Source organism: Schistocerca nitens, chromosome 5, assembly GCF_023898315.1.
Source record: "Schistocerca nitens isolate TAMUIC-IGC-003100 chromosome 5, iqSchNite1.1, whole genome shotgun sequence".
NCBI classification, from domain to species: Eukaryota; Metazoa; Arthropoda; class Insecta; order Orthoptera; family Acrididae; genus Schistocerca; species Schistocerca nitens.
The window spans coordinates 815,135,198-815,149,675 of NC_064618.1; the positions used below are offsets into that span (position 1 = coordinate 815,135,198).

The 14,478-nt window shown below is 41.1% G+C and overlaps 1 protein-coding gene across 1 annotated transcript in view; it reads left to right on the plus strand.

Annotated features, from left to right (window-relative positions):
- LOC126260737 (atrial natriuretic peptide receptor 1-like) overlaps positions 1–14,478 on the plus strand; it is a 506,740-nt gene that overhangs the window by 435,717 nt on the left and 56,545 nt on the right. The window contains exon 21 of the mRNA XM_049958075.1: positions 11,268–11,366. Within this exon, the coding sequence (XP_049814032.1) occupies positions 11,268–11,366 (99 nt within the window). The remainder of the gene's footprint in view (positions 1–11,267; positions 11,367–14,478) is intronic.

Below are 14,478 nucleotides of genomic sequence, written 5' to 3' on the forward strand. Positions count from 1 at the left end.
TATTACGGATGTGTACCTGTCTCTTTGTCTCTTCAGTTTATAAATCAATCTCAGACTATGGCAGCGTCTGAAACCTCCATTAAATCGGAGATGGCATATACATTTGACCACCATTCTCCTGTTAGTAACTCGAACAACAGCCTAAAGCTACTTCATGAATCTTTGGACGAGTTCACTTGGCGGCGGGAATCTTTGACATCGAAGCGCCTCCTTTGCTGTGCGGCTCCTTCGCACGCGGTTTCATTGGTGTGCGGCGGGATACACTGACACCAAAGTAGCTCCTTTGCGTTGCATCGTCACGTGCTGTGTGTCGGGCGAAGGTATTTTCGTAAAGACCGAATCTAAATAAAGTACACATATTTTATTGTTACTTTGTCAGTAGTTATTACGTACTCGCACGAAGCGTTTCGGAATTATCGAGGCTTATAACGTTTCTTTTGCATCTACATGAATCCTAAGAGGGGCAAGGTTCATACTGAGAAGAAGACGTTTTTGACTGAGTGGACCGAACAATATTGTTTTACGCTGCCTGACTGGTATGGAGCTGTTCCAGTTTGTCTCATGTGCAACAGAACTGTCGCTCTTGCTAAAAGTGCCAGTTTAAAACGACACTACGAAACAACTCATCAGCAATTCCATAAAAATTTTCTTGTGTGTAGTGAAGGTCGTCAAGAAAGACTCCAGGCACATCTAGCTTTAAAAAGAAAAAAAAAACATGCTATCGTAATTTTCTCTATGACCGAGCAAGAAAAATCTGTAGAAGCAGCGGTGCGTGTGTGTTGGACATTTACTAAATACCAGAAGCCATTTTCAGACTCTCAGTAGTAAAACAAATGTATGATGGAAATGGCCGAGGCACTTTTTGATGAGAAAAACATGTTGTTGACGCAATTCAAGGTATTCCATTGTAGGCAAGAAGTAATAAAAGACGAACCTAAATTTTGGCCGCTTTCAATAAAAGTAATTTGTTCGAACTTCCACAGAAGGCGACTTGCTATGCCATATCTCTAGATGAATCATGCGATGTTGTTGATGAAGAGCAATTGTCCATTTACGTGCGATTCTTGGATACTGGAAGTAACGAATTTAGAGAAGAATTGCTAACAATATTGCCGTTGAAAGGCAAGACCCCCAGAGAAGATTTATTTAAGGCTTCTGATGACTAAATCAATCATTAGTTACGATAAAATGGTGTCTCTTTCAACTGACTGGGCCCCAGCGACGATCGGCAAAGAAAAAGGACTAATAAAGAGAATCAGAGATAAGAATGCCGAGCTACTATCTTATCAGTTCATAATTCACCACGCAGCAATTCATGTAAAACTTAGTGTGATTCTGAAAGAAGTAATTGACAGGTAGATCAAGTTGACTAATTTTATGAGGTCTGGCTCTGCTCTTCAGCACGGACAGATCAAAGAGATTCTTTCTGAGTGCGATTCAGTGCATTCTGACTTAGTGCAGTACAACAGTGCTCGTTGGCTAAGTAAAGGTCAAGTGATTGAACGTTTTTGGCAAATAAAGAAAGTAACGTCCTTCTTAGAAAACTTGGATACACAAGAAGCAAGGCACCATTGGAGTCCCTGGCAGACGAACGCAGTACGCTAGCTGTAGCTTTCTGAAAGACATTCTGAAACATTTAAATGCACTCACTACCGAGCTACAGGGAAGTGGGAAATTACTATATGATCTGGTACAAAGCGTGTCTTCTTCTCGTCGCAAGCTGGCTATCGTTGAAAAAGACATTGCAAGTCAAGAATGTTTTCACTTTCAAGCAATTTATGAGTAAAAAAATAATTCTGGAATAGATATTTCAACATTGTAAAATTCTATGTCAGATCTTAAGATGGAATTTGCAGCAAGATTCCAAGACTTTCCAGAGATGGAGAAGCTGTCGAGATTCTTAACATCGCCTTTTGAAGCTTCTCCAGCGGCAGAATGGACGGATGTGGTTGCGAAATAGTCCTACCTTTCAAAGCCTTTATTTCGAATGGAGATACCAGACTTGCAGGAAAACATTTCCTTGCAAACGTATAAAACTGCTCCCGCTGAAGAAATTTTGAATGGACATGTCTCAGAAAAATATGAAAATTGCAAAAAATTCATCACATACGTGGCTATTATGTTTTGCTCCACATATACATGTGAAACTGAAGAACAAGTATCGCTCAAGATTAATGGCTGTCCACCATTTAGACTCTAATGGCATAAGCTGTTCCCCACATGAATAAATTTAAGAAACTAGCTCAAGACCGCAAATGAAATTTCTCCCATAGAGTTTTTAATGAAGATGTGGCTATCTGTTGTATTTCAAAATTATTGACTGAAAATAAAAATAAAAAGTGAGGAATATAAGATATTTCTGAATTTTGTAAATACATACATGCTTGTCTTTTCATTTCATATTAGTTTGAGCATGAAAATTAAAATAAAAAATTAGTAAGGAATGTGAGCTTTGTTGTGGATTTTGGAAAACATGTATGACTGACTGTTGTATTTCATATTATTTTGTGAGTGAAAATTTAAAAAAAATTGTGTGGAATATGAAGGTTTTCTTCTGGACCTCGATAAAAATTTTCAAAACTATCTGGACCCATCTAAAATTACATGTCAACCCCCCCCCTATTCTATAATTATCTAGTATTTGAGAATGAGAGTGCTTAGTGACCTCCAGCAGACTTTGCACATGGTTTTGAAGGTTTTCGAAAAATTTTCTCGCCCACGTCGCACACAAAATGATGAAAAGAAAAAAAGTTTGTTACTTACTGTTTTTTCGCTATACATACAATAGACATTCGGCATCTGACATAACGTTTCAATTTGTTACTTATTTACTATCGTCTCCATTCGCAACACATCTTGCAGACAGTACCTGTTTGTACTACCGAATGTACTTGCAAATCTATACCATTGTACTACACATTGCTCGGGAGATATCACATCATAAGCATAGAGATATCTGATTATTAACCTTTCTTAAAAGGGAGATATTCGTTGAGAGCACGTGAACGTCTCAGCTAAGATCGCTTGTGAAGAACTTTTATTGTCGTTTACCGGTTTCGGTAAGCATGGTTACCACCTTCAAATCTCGATAAAAGGTTATTAGGTGTCTCCCATACTAGCTGTACATGCGCCAATTCTAAAACATTGCCAGTTATGGGAGGAACGAGATGAATAATGAATTGGCAAAAAACACAGTACGCAGAGTAATTCGCCATATGCTCGTGTCCCATACGAGACACTACTGTGTACTTCATTGCGTCAGCCTGCGGTGCTCTGAGTGCACTGAAGTGCACAGTAGTGTCTCGTAAGGGACACAAGCATGTGGCGAATTACTCTATGATTGTGGTTTTAATTGCAACTTAGCTATTCATTGTTCATCATTGTTGTACACCAAGTACAAGTCACCGTTCTAAAACATTGCCAGGTACAGCTAGTACAGGAGACGCCTAATAACCTCTTATCGACATCTTAAGGTGGTAACCATGCATACCGAAACCTTTAATCGACAATAAAATTGCTTTTCAAGCGATCTTGCTTAAGATGTCCACTTCCACTCAAGAAATCATTCCAGATTGCCCCTTACCACTGAAAACGAGTAAACTAATAGAGTGATTAGATTCTTTAAAGAATCGGGAATGGGGCGGTTTACCCACTAACAGCCCCACGAGATTTATAACTGATAGCCAGGTCGTTTATCAGTTTTAACCCCGACACTGTAATATCATTCTCTAAAACTTTGTGTTGTATTCCCAAAGATTAATATTTGTATCCGCAGCATGCATAAACTGACGTTACTACCTGACGTAGTAAATGAAAAATTATGGATAGAAATTGTGTTCGATTGAAAACGCTACAGATTAAGTATGCCTAACAAAGCGATTAGATACAAAGATGAACTTGTGGATCAAATAACCATTTTCAGTACATATACGTAATTGAGTAGTCAAATCTATGTACTTCCAGGAGATATTTCTGTCGTAATACACTAAGAAAATTTATGTAATATATATATATATATATATATATATATATATATATATATATATATATATATATATGAAGGCTGAAGTGACGATTCGAGATTTGTAACACGACCAAGATTCGAACCCGAGTCTTCTGGTGGCTGCGTAAATGCGCAAAACACTACGACACCTGGCACAGTGATTTTGCACAGCTACGTGAATGGCCCTAGCACGTTTGAACATGCCATATCAGCGGTGAAAACACCGTCAAATATTATCTAATTATTACATTGCCGCAGGACGCCTCGCGTTAAATCATGTCTCTAATAATTATCTCTGTGAATGCCATTACCTCTTGATGACTATCAAGAGTTTTTGGAAATATCCCCTTGGAAATAAAATTTCTGAAAACTGTTTGCATTCGCGATTTTTAATTATTCCTCTTTTTTCTACTATATAACTGTTCTTCAAATAGAAGATCTCGTTATCACTGCACTCGTTCCCTTTCACGAAGGATATAAATAGATTATTAGTTTCTTGGGGAGAGGAACAGTTCTTTGACATTTCTTTCTCTTACTTTCTCCATCGAGCTTCAGCTTTTTATCTTAGACTACGATCACATCACCTTTTCTATTACCTGAACAGGGTGAATTAAGAAAAGGTAGAACAACGGAACGAAAATCCAAGACTACAAACGAGACGAAATAAATTGTTATTTAATTTTTCGCTGGACTTGAGTATCCATTTATAACAGCTCATCACCTATCCACTAGAGGTGGTCTGAAACAATAGTGAAAGCCTAGTCACTATTCGCCACCATAGCCTTTTTGGCAAATTTAAAAATAATATGTCATTTCAATAGACGTTAGCTTCCTCTGTGAACAGCTTCCCACCCTATTTCATGCACTTCTTAGATGGTTCCACAAGCAAGCTCATGAAACGAAGAAAGTGCTATTCATGTTTTAAGGTGATACTTGTGTAAAACCATTCCTCATTATACCGTCATTTCAAGAGCTCTCCACCATGTACTCGTAGATTACCACTTCAGTATTAACTATTCATCATAGTTCATTTCCTGATGACCACCATCACATCATCCGTAGCAAAATGACTATAGAAACTTCAGAACAGTTCGATATTTTACTGAAACTGCGCGAGTAGTTATAAGTGTCTCTGCTCTGGTTTGAAGAATGTAAATTGTCCCAGTTACATCTGAAGGCCCCAAACAAACTCTCAACTGTTTATCATGTGTCCTGCCCATCGATTAACCAAAACAAATTTCGTGCAAAACTTACAGCGCTGTCATGGTCTCTTTATATTATTCAAGTTGTTCTTGTTGTGGTCTTCGGTCCGAAGACTGCACTGATGCAGCTCTCCATACTTCTCTTTCCTGTGCAGATCTTTTCATCACCAAATAACATCAATTTGAACCTGGTTACTGTATACATCTCTTGTTCTTCCTCTATGACTTCGCAGCCCAACTCCCTCATCCCGCCCATCGCTCTTCCACGCTTCCCCCTACGGCCTTATCAACAGATCCCTTCTTTGAGTCAAGGAAAGCCACAAATTTCTTTTTTCCCCAAGTTCTATAGAGCACTTCCCCATTAGTTACGCGATCTACCCACCTAATCTTCGGCTTTCTTCTGTACCACCATATTTCAAAAGTTTCCATTCTCTTCTTGACAGAACTGCTTGTAGCCCACGTTTCATTCAAGCCCAAGGCCACATTTTAGACAAATACCTTCAGAAAAGACTTCCTCACATTTAAATTTATATTCTATGTTAGCCAGTTTCTCTTCTTCAGAAACGTCATTCTTGGCATTTTATACCCTCTCTACTTCGGTTAACATCACTCATATTACTGCCCAAGTAGCAAAACTGATCTACTACTGCTAGTGTCCCATTTCCTAATACAATTCCCTCGTCAACGCTTGATTGAATTCGATTATGTTGTTTCACTTTCTTTGATGTTCGTCTTAAGTCATACCAAGACACTATCCATCCCATTCAATTGCTAACCGGAAACCATCCTCTGCCAGGTATAGAAGGGATCGAAGTCTTTAGCTATTCAGCGTGAATATTAACCCCTTCACCAAATTTTTCTTTGGTTTCTTTAACTGCTTGCGAGGTACCAGGGCTAGCAGTGTATTTAACACTAAATTCTCCTAGAATCTTCATATAGAAATGATGCTCTAAGCCCCCCCCCCCCCTCTTCTAACTCCGACTTTTGCTGTTGCACATGAATTAAGAAGAAACGCGAACTGACTGTAATCGACCCTGCAAGTGGAGTAGAAAAAAGTTTGGCACCTGCAATAATTTAATTTGATATAAATTAATTAGATAAAGGAAAGTTTCATTAACATAGTGAGAAATGAAAGGGTTGCTCTACCGATTAACAGAATGAAAGTTCTGTCCAAAATAACAATTACATTTATTATGACTAAACTCAAAGTAGTAAACAAAACACATAAAACGTTTACAATACATCAAAATTGGATACTCAAATAAATGCTGTGAAGGTGAGGTTGTCCATAAACTAGATTGTGACATTTATGACCAAGTGGTACGTGGAGCCAATTCCTTGCAACTCAAATCTTAAGAGAAACATCCAGCCAACCCAACATTAATTGCTGCTACAGTAGTGAGAACTTAGGCAATGAACATCCAAGACAGAACCACATAAGAAAAGATGGGAACAGGCGCGTTCTGCTGAGCTCTGATTATCACAGAGCAAATACCCTAATCTGCCGGTGCTGCGGCCATACATTACCAAGCTGTCTTCTTAACTGCAAGGACACGATCTGGCGTACCGGAAGCGATGGCTGGTTGCTTCGACGTCCCATCGTGGTGATGATAATGTCGCGAGTATAGCCCGAAACAAATTGTCCTGGTCTGGTTGTTCCAGACTAAAGACTTCCTATCAATACAAATGCGCCTATGAGGGAGACGAAGAAGGCTCGCCACACAATCACTGATGGTACAGTGATTGATTTTAACAAGCGAAGTCACACAGTAACTCCGATACAGGCTGCTTGTACCCAGAACGCTCAGTTGCCAACTGTACTCGGAAAGTTACGTTGAACTTGAAACTTCAGCAACCTCGTCAAACAGTTACAATTAAATCAAAATATATTAGACAGCCAATGGAAGGCAGACTGTCCAGAGCAGCGAGAGGTCAGTCTTGTAACCTGCTCCGACCGAAAGGTGAGAGCCGTCAGTCTTGTAACCTATTCCGACCGAAAGGCGAGAGCCAACACTCTCAAGAGCACCCGTACAAACCGAACACAGAACATTCCCGTCCCCACGACAGTGGCCGTGGTTAAACGTTCCAATCAGCAATTCAAAAAACGACGGAAAATTCCACTCTATTGTCGAAGCACTACCATTCCACCAATGGATAATCTTGACGCCAATTTCTGCGCCGATTTTGCTATGTCACGGAGCTATGCCCTGAGCAAGCCAATCACAGTTACGATTTTGCAGAAAACTAGGGAATTTGCCCGCCAAGACTGCCTGGGAACACAAGTCATTCCCACACCTCGCTGGTAGCCGGCCAGAAAGTGTTTTCACTAAGTTTCTGCGAAGTAACGGAATCTCTAGCCCAGCCGCCCCTCTGTCCCCTCTGGGCGTGTCGCTCCCGCTCTTATGACAATGTCGGTGTCTGGAATGCATCCACTCGACTCCCTCACACCCATCGGCTTAACCCTTTCAAGCTCAGCAGAACTCGCCTGTCACCGGACCACCCGGGTGACGAGAGATGCTGCGTGGGAAGTCCGCGTGTGAAGGAATAGCAACTTTTCACCGCATGCTATTAGAGAGGAAAATCGAATTACTCAGAGTAAGATAGAAATATGAGAGGGGGCTCATGCCACCTCTCATGCTTACACAATGTACAGACTGAATAACGTCAGAAACAGGCTACAACCTTGTCTCACTCCCTACTCAACCTCTGCCTACCTTTCATGTCCGACTCTTGTATCTCCTGTCTGGTTTCTGTACATGTTGCACATTACCTTTCACTAACTGTATTTTGTCCTTGCTACCTTCAGAATTTCAAAGAGTATAATCCAGTCAACATTGTCGAACTTTTCTGTAAGTTTATATGTAGTATAAACGAAGGTTTCCTTTTCGTTAACGTATCTTCTAAGATAAGTCGTAGGCTCAGTTTTGCCTTCCTTGTTCCTATATTTCTATATTTCTCCGGACCCCTACCTGGTCTTCCCCGAAGCCGAGTTCTACTAATTTTTCCATTTCTCTGTAAATCATTCGTGTCAGTATTCTGCAATAATCATTTATGAAATTGTTAGTTCAGTAATACTGACACCTTTCAAAACTTTCTTTCTTTTGAATTTGAAATAATACAGTCTTCTTAAAGTCTGATACATGCTACATACCAAGAAAAATAATATTGTAATGGCTGGCTTTCATAAGGATCTCAATAATTGCGAGTGAGTTTCGTCTGTGCAGCGATTTTCTTTCAACTTAAGTCTTTCGGCGCTGTTTGAATTCTTCTCGCAGCATCATATCACCCATCTCAACTTCGTCTACTTCTCTTCTCTTTCTATGGTACTGTGTACTAGTTAATTTCCTTTGTATAGTCCTATATAGTTTCCTTCCATTTTTCAGGTTTCTCTTCCTTGCTTAGTACTGGTTTTGAATCTGAGCTCTTGATTGTTATAGGTGTGCTATCTGGTTCTCTTGTTTCCGTGTATGTCGTATATGTATCTCTCAAAAAATGGCTCTGAGCACTATGGGACTTAACTGCTGAGGTCATCAGTCCCCTAGAACTTAGAACTACTTAAAAGTAACTAACCTAAGGACATCACACACATCCATGCCCAAGGCAGGATTCGAACCGGCGACTGTAGCGATCGCGCGGTTCCAGACTGTAGCGTCTAGAACCGCTCAGCCACACCGGCCGGCATGTATCTCTCCCCCAGTTGCACATCGTTCTATAGATTTACATTTTTCCTCTACACATTCCAGCTTAGATTCGCACATTATGCACTTTCTCTCGGTTTCATTTCTAGCTGTTCGCATTCCATTTCGCCTTCTTCATTTGCTGTATTTGTACATTTTCCCTTTCATCAATCACATATGTGATATCCAAGCTGCCTTCAATATTTCACTTCTCAAAGCTTCCCATTCGTTTTTTGTTTTATTCCTTCTCCATGCTTCAGTCCATCTTTGAAACTCTCAGCAATCTCCGATTCTTTCAATCTACCCAGGTTCCACCTCCCATCAATTGCAGTTTCTTCAGTTTTAATCTATAGTTTATAAATAATATATTGTTGTCGGAATCCACGTCTGCCTAATGGAATATATTACAGTTTAAAATCTGCTTCAGAAATCTCAGTCATACCATTACATAATCAAAATTAATATTACAATTGTCTACAGGTTTTTTCCACGCTTAGATCATTCTTACATGAATCTTAAACCAAGTGTTAGCGAAGATTAAATTATGTTCTATGCAAAATTCTACCAGGCTTTCATTCCTTTCGCCCAGTCCATATAATCCTAATGTTTTTCCTTTTCTTCTTCATGTTATCGAATTCTAGTCACTCATCACAATTAAATTGTCTCTCCCTTAACAGTGTAAATAATTTGTTTTCTCTCATCATACATTTCTTCGATATGTGCGAAGCTAATTGACATAGAAACTTGACTTCTCTGATGGGTGTTGGCATGTGTTTATCGTGGCTACGATAATACGTCCGCTGTGCTGTTCGTAGTAGCTTACCCTCTTTCCTATTTAAATTCACTCCTGTTTCACCCCTATTTAATTTTGTATTTATGACCCTGTACTCACTTGACTAGAAGTGCTGGTTCTTCTGCTACCGAATTTCACTAATTCCCACTATCTCTAACTTCAGCCTATCAATTTAAGTTTTTAAAATTTTATAATCTACCTGTGCGATTAAGAAAAATAATACTATACGCGCCGACGCGTATAATGCGAGTTTTACTTTTTCTGATGACATCCTCCTGACTAGTCCCTGTCCCTGAATCCGAATTGGGGGGGGGGGGGGGGGACTATGACTATTTCACCTGCGGATTATTTTACCCAAAAGGGTCATTTAACCATACAGCAAAGCTGCATCTCCTCGGGAGCAGTGGCGGCTCTGGTTTCGCCTTGTTTTCACCCTTACACCGTTCCAGCATAGCAAGACCATTCTGTCTGACGTTACAAGGTCAGATCATACAGTCATCCAGACCACTGCTGCCCATCTTCACGAATCACGTTTGTCTGGCCTCTCCACAGATGCCCCTCCGTTGTGGTTGCACCTATGGTGCCCTATCCATATCGCTGAGGCAAGTAAGCCACGGTGCACGGCAAGGTCCGTCATTAATGCGGAGACATAGTTCATATTGCGCAATAGTACTAACTCTCGCATTCGGGAGGACAACGGTTCAATCCCGCGTCCGGCCATCCTGATTTAGGTTTTCCGTCATTTCCCTAAATCGCTCCAGGTAAATGCCGGGATGGTTCCAGTGAAAGGGCACGGCCGACTTTCTTCCCCGTCCTTCCTTAATCCGATGAGACCGATGACCTCGCTGTCTGGTCTCCTTCCCCAAACAACTAACCAACCAGTACTAACTCTCGCAGCCGGTGAAATCCGTGATCGGCCATCCTGATTTAGGTTCTTGGTGATTTCCTTACATCGCTTGAGCAAATCAACCAACCAATTTCGCAGCCCGCGGCGAAGCGTATTGTCTAGCTCACGCCGTCCGAAGTGGCCGTGCGGTTCTAGGCGCTGCAGTCTGGAACCGCGAGACCGCTACGGTCGCAGGTTCGAATCCTACCTCGGGCACGGATGTGTGTGATGTCCTTATGTTAGTTAGGTTTAACTAGTTCTATGGGACTAATGACCTCAGAAGTTGAGTCCCATAGTGCTCAGAGCCATTTTTGTCTAGCTGGCTCTGAGCACTATGGGACTTAACATCTGTGGTCATCAGTCCCCTAGAACGTAGAACTACTTAAACCTAACTAACCTACGGACATCACACACGTCCATGCCCGAGGCAGGATTCGAACCTGCGACCGTAGCATTTGTCTAGCTCACGACCGGTGTCACTCCACTGTGAGCTCACGATTTGCTGCAAGCTTTCACTTCCGCAACGTGTGGGAGGCGTCGACGGACTTCCACAGGTCATGAGATTAAAACAGTTTGTCACAAACAGGTTTTAATCACATGTGATGCAATGCCAGTGCATTAAATGCCATTATGAGCGTAGGACAATGCAGTGTTTGTAACAGAATGTTTTTTTTAGACCGTCATAGTGTCCTGCGGCTTGTTTCAGGTCCCTGCGTGGCTGGCGTGGTGGGCCACAAGATGCCCCGCTACTGCCTCTTCGGGGACACCGTCAACACCGCCTCCCGTATGGAGTCCAACGGCCTGCGTGAGTACTCCGACCGACATAACTTAGCAGGTCTACTCTGTTCGCATGCTACTCCCATATCTAATGGGATAATACAGTTTTTCCATAAAGTCTAGATAGCCTTTCAATAAATCGTAACTTCGAAGATACTAGAGACAGAGAACCGTGGTTTGTTGTAAAACGTTTATCACCTTTCAACATTGTTTTCCTTTGCACTCTGGTCCAAATTTAGTTTGGTGTGCATCAAAATGGCGACAGACTATGACGAGGTACACTGTATCATCTGATATGCAGAATCCAAATTTGTGGCAACGGTGTTGAGGATTACCGACGTCGGAATTGGAGGGCAGTACCGGCAAAAACCAGCGTAAAGATTTGTTTCAAGAACTTTAAAGAGATGAACAACGTCATAGACTTTCCTCGAAGTGGACGTCACATTGTATCTCAAGTATGTGTTAATGCATTTCAAAGCAGTCCCCAGTAGTCAATTCCTAGTGCATCAAGCGAATTTCCGTAAGCACAATCAATTGTCCATAAAATGTTGTATATGCGATTACACATTTCTGAGTACCAAGTGCAAACGGTACAAGCATTGTTAGCCAAAGAATCGTCCAATGCGGTATACGTTCACGGATTCTAGACTGGCCTCCATAGATGTCGACAAAGACTACCAGAAAAGTGCCTCTTTTCGGATGAAGCAACGTTTCACACTTCTGAATACATTAATTTCCACAAAAGAAGGATTTGAAGCATCTATAACCCATGAGTGGAAACATCCGTCACTGCTCGGAGCGCCGTGTTTCGTGTGGCCTAATGCACGATAGGGTTGCAGGTCCATTTTTCTACGCAGAGAAAACCGTAACTGGAAATGTTTAGCTGGACATGTTAGAACAGTTCCTGCTATCAAAGACTAAGGGCTGCAGCCGCTCATCGTCTTCCAGCATGGTAGAGCATCCTCTCTTTGCAATTTGAAAGTGCGGGATGTGCTGGCTGAATGACACATTTCCTGTGAAGTGGGTAGTTGGACAGGCGGTGATGGTACCATCTCTCGATGTCACTTCATTTGACTTCTTTCTGTGGACTTAAGGATCTTGTGTACGCAACACAAGTCAGTGACATTTTCACCCTTCGTGTATCAGTCAAGTAATCAATCAGAACTGTTGTTGTAATTCTGACCCGTACATGGGCATAACTAGAACACTGCTTGATGTTCTATGAGCGACGAGAGGGCCACTCATTGAAATTCTAGCAAAACATAAAAGAACATTGCAAACTACTAAACGTTTTACAACACTCTACTGTTTCTTCTGATTGTTTTGAAGTTACGATTTTTTGAAATATGTTAGCGGGACTTTATGGATATCCTGTACACTTGCCTAAAATTTTTAAGTCCAAAATTATGATAGATGAACCTAGAATAAGAATCGTGTGATAAGTAAACATTAGTCTGAGTTGCATACTTAACGTTCACTGAGGATTGGGTAAGTAATGCTTGCGATCCACGTGTTGAAGATTGCCAGTGTTTCACAACGAACTACTGGCTGCCGCACGGACGTAGATAAGGCTACTTCGAAAGAATACACAACCGCCTACGACATGTCTAAAGCGAGGTTTAACATTGTTTATAGTGCGTCACTGGTTGTCGGCGTTAGGGAATTACTGGTTACAGGATCTTGTAGATTTTCACTTGATTTATGGTGCTGCAAGATGTCGTTCTAGCAAATGGACCAAGAAAAGATCGGTAATCGGAGTGATTCTAACAGGAAGATATTTATCACTGTGGAGAGAAAGTTACGAGTGACTTGGGTGTGGAAACATCTGACAGCATCTACCCAAGGATCTTGTCAAACAATTGTTATCATTGTAGAATGTTGTTGTTGTTGTGGTCTTCAGTCCTGAGACTGGTTTGATGCAGCTCTCCATGCTACTCTATCCTGTGCAAGCTTCTTCATCTCCCAGTACCTACTGCAACCTACATCCTTCTGAATCTGCTTAGTGTATTCATCTCTTGGTCTCCCTCTACGATTTTTACCCTCCACGCTGCCCTCCAATGCTAAATTTGTGATCCCTTGATGCCTCAAAACATGTCCTACCAACCGATCCCTTCTTCTAGTCAAGTTGTGCCACAAACTTCTCTTCTCCCCAATCCTATTCAATACCTCCTCATTAGTTACGTGATCTACCCATCTTATCTTCAGCATTCTTCTGTAGCACCACATTTCGAAAGCTTCTATCCTCTTCTTGTCCAAACTAGTTATCGTCCATGTCTCACTTCCATACATGGCTACACTCCATACAAATACTTTCAGAAACGACTTCCTGACACCTAAATCTATACTCGATGTTAACAAATTTCTCTTCTTGAGAAACGCTTTCCTTGCCATTGCCAGTATACATTTTATATCCTCTCTACTTCGACCATCATCGGTTATTTTACTCCCTAAATAGCAAAACTCCTTTACTACTTTAAGTGTCTCATTTCCTAATCTAATTCCCTCAGCATCACCCGACTTAATTCGACCACATTCCATTATCCTTGTTTTGCTTTTGTTGATGTTCATCTTATATCCTCCTTTCAAGACACTGTCCATTCCGTTCAACTGCTCTTCCAAGTCCTTTGCTGTCTCTGACAGAATTACAATGTCATCGGCGAACCTCAAAGTTTTTACTTCTTCTCCATGAATTTTAATACCTACTCCGAATTTTTCTTTTGTTTCCTTTACTGCTTGCTCAATATACAGATTGAATAACATCGGGGAGAGGCTACAACCCTGTCTTACTCCTTTCCCAACCACTGCTTCCCTTTCATTCCCCTCGACTCTTATAACTGCCATCTGGTTTCTGTACAAATTGTAAATAGCCTTTCGCTCCCTGTATTTTACCCCTGCCACCTTCAGAATTTGAAAGAGAGTATTCCAGTCAACATTGTCAAAAGCTTTCTCTAAGTCTACAAATGCTAGAAACATAGGTTTGCCTTTTCTTAATCTTTCTTCCAAGATAAGTCGTAAGGTCAGTATTGCCTCACGTGTTCCAACATTTCTACGGAATCCAAACATTCTTCCCCGAGGTCCGCTTCTACCAGTTTTTCCATTCGTCTGTAAAGAATTCGCGTTAGTATTTTGCAGCTGTGACT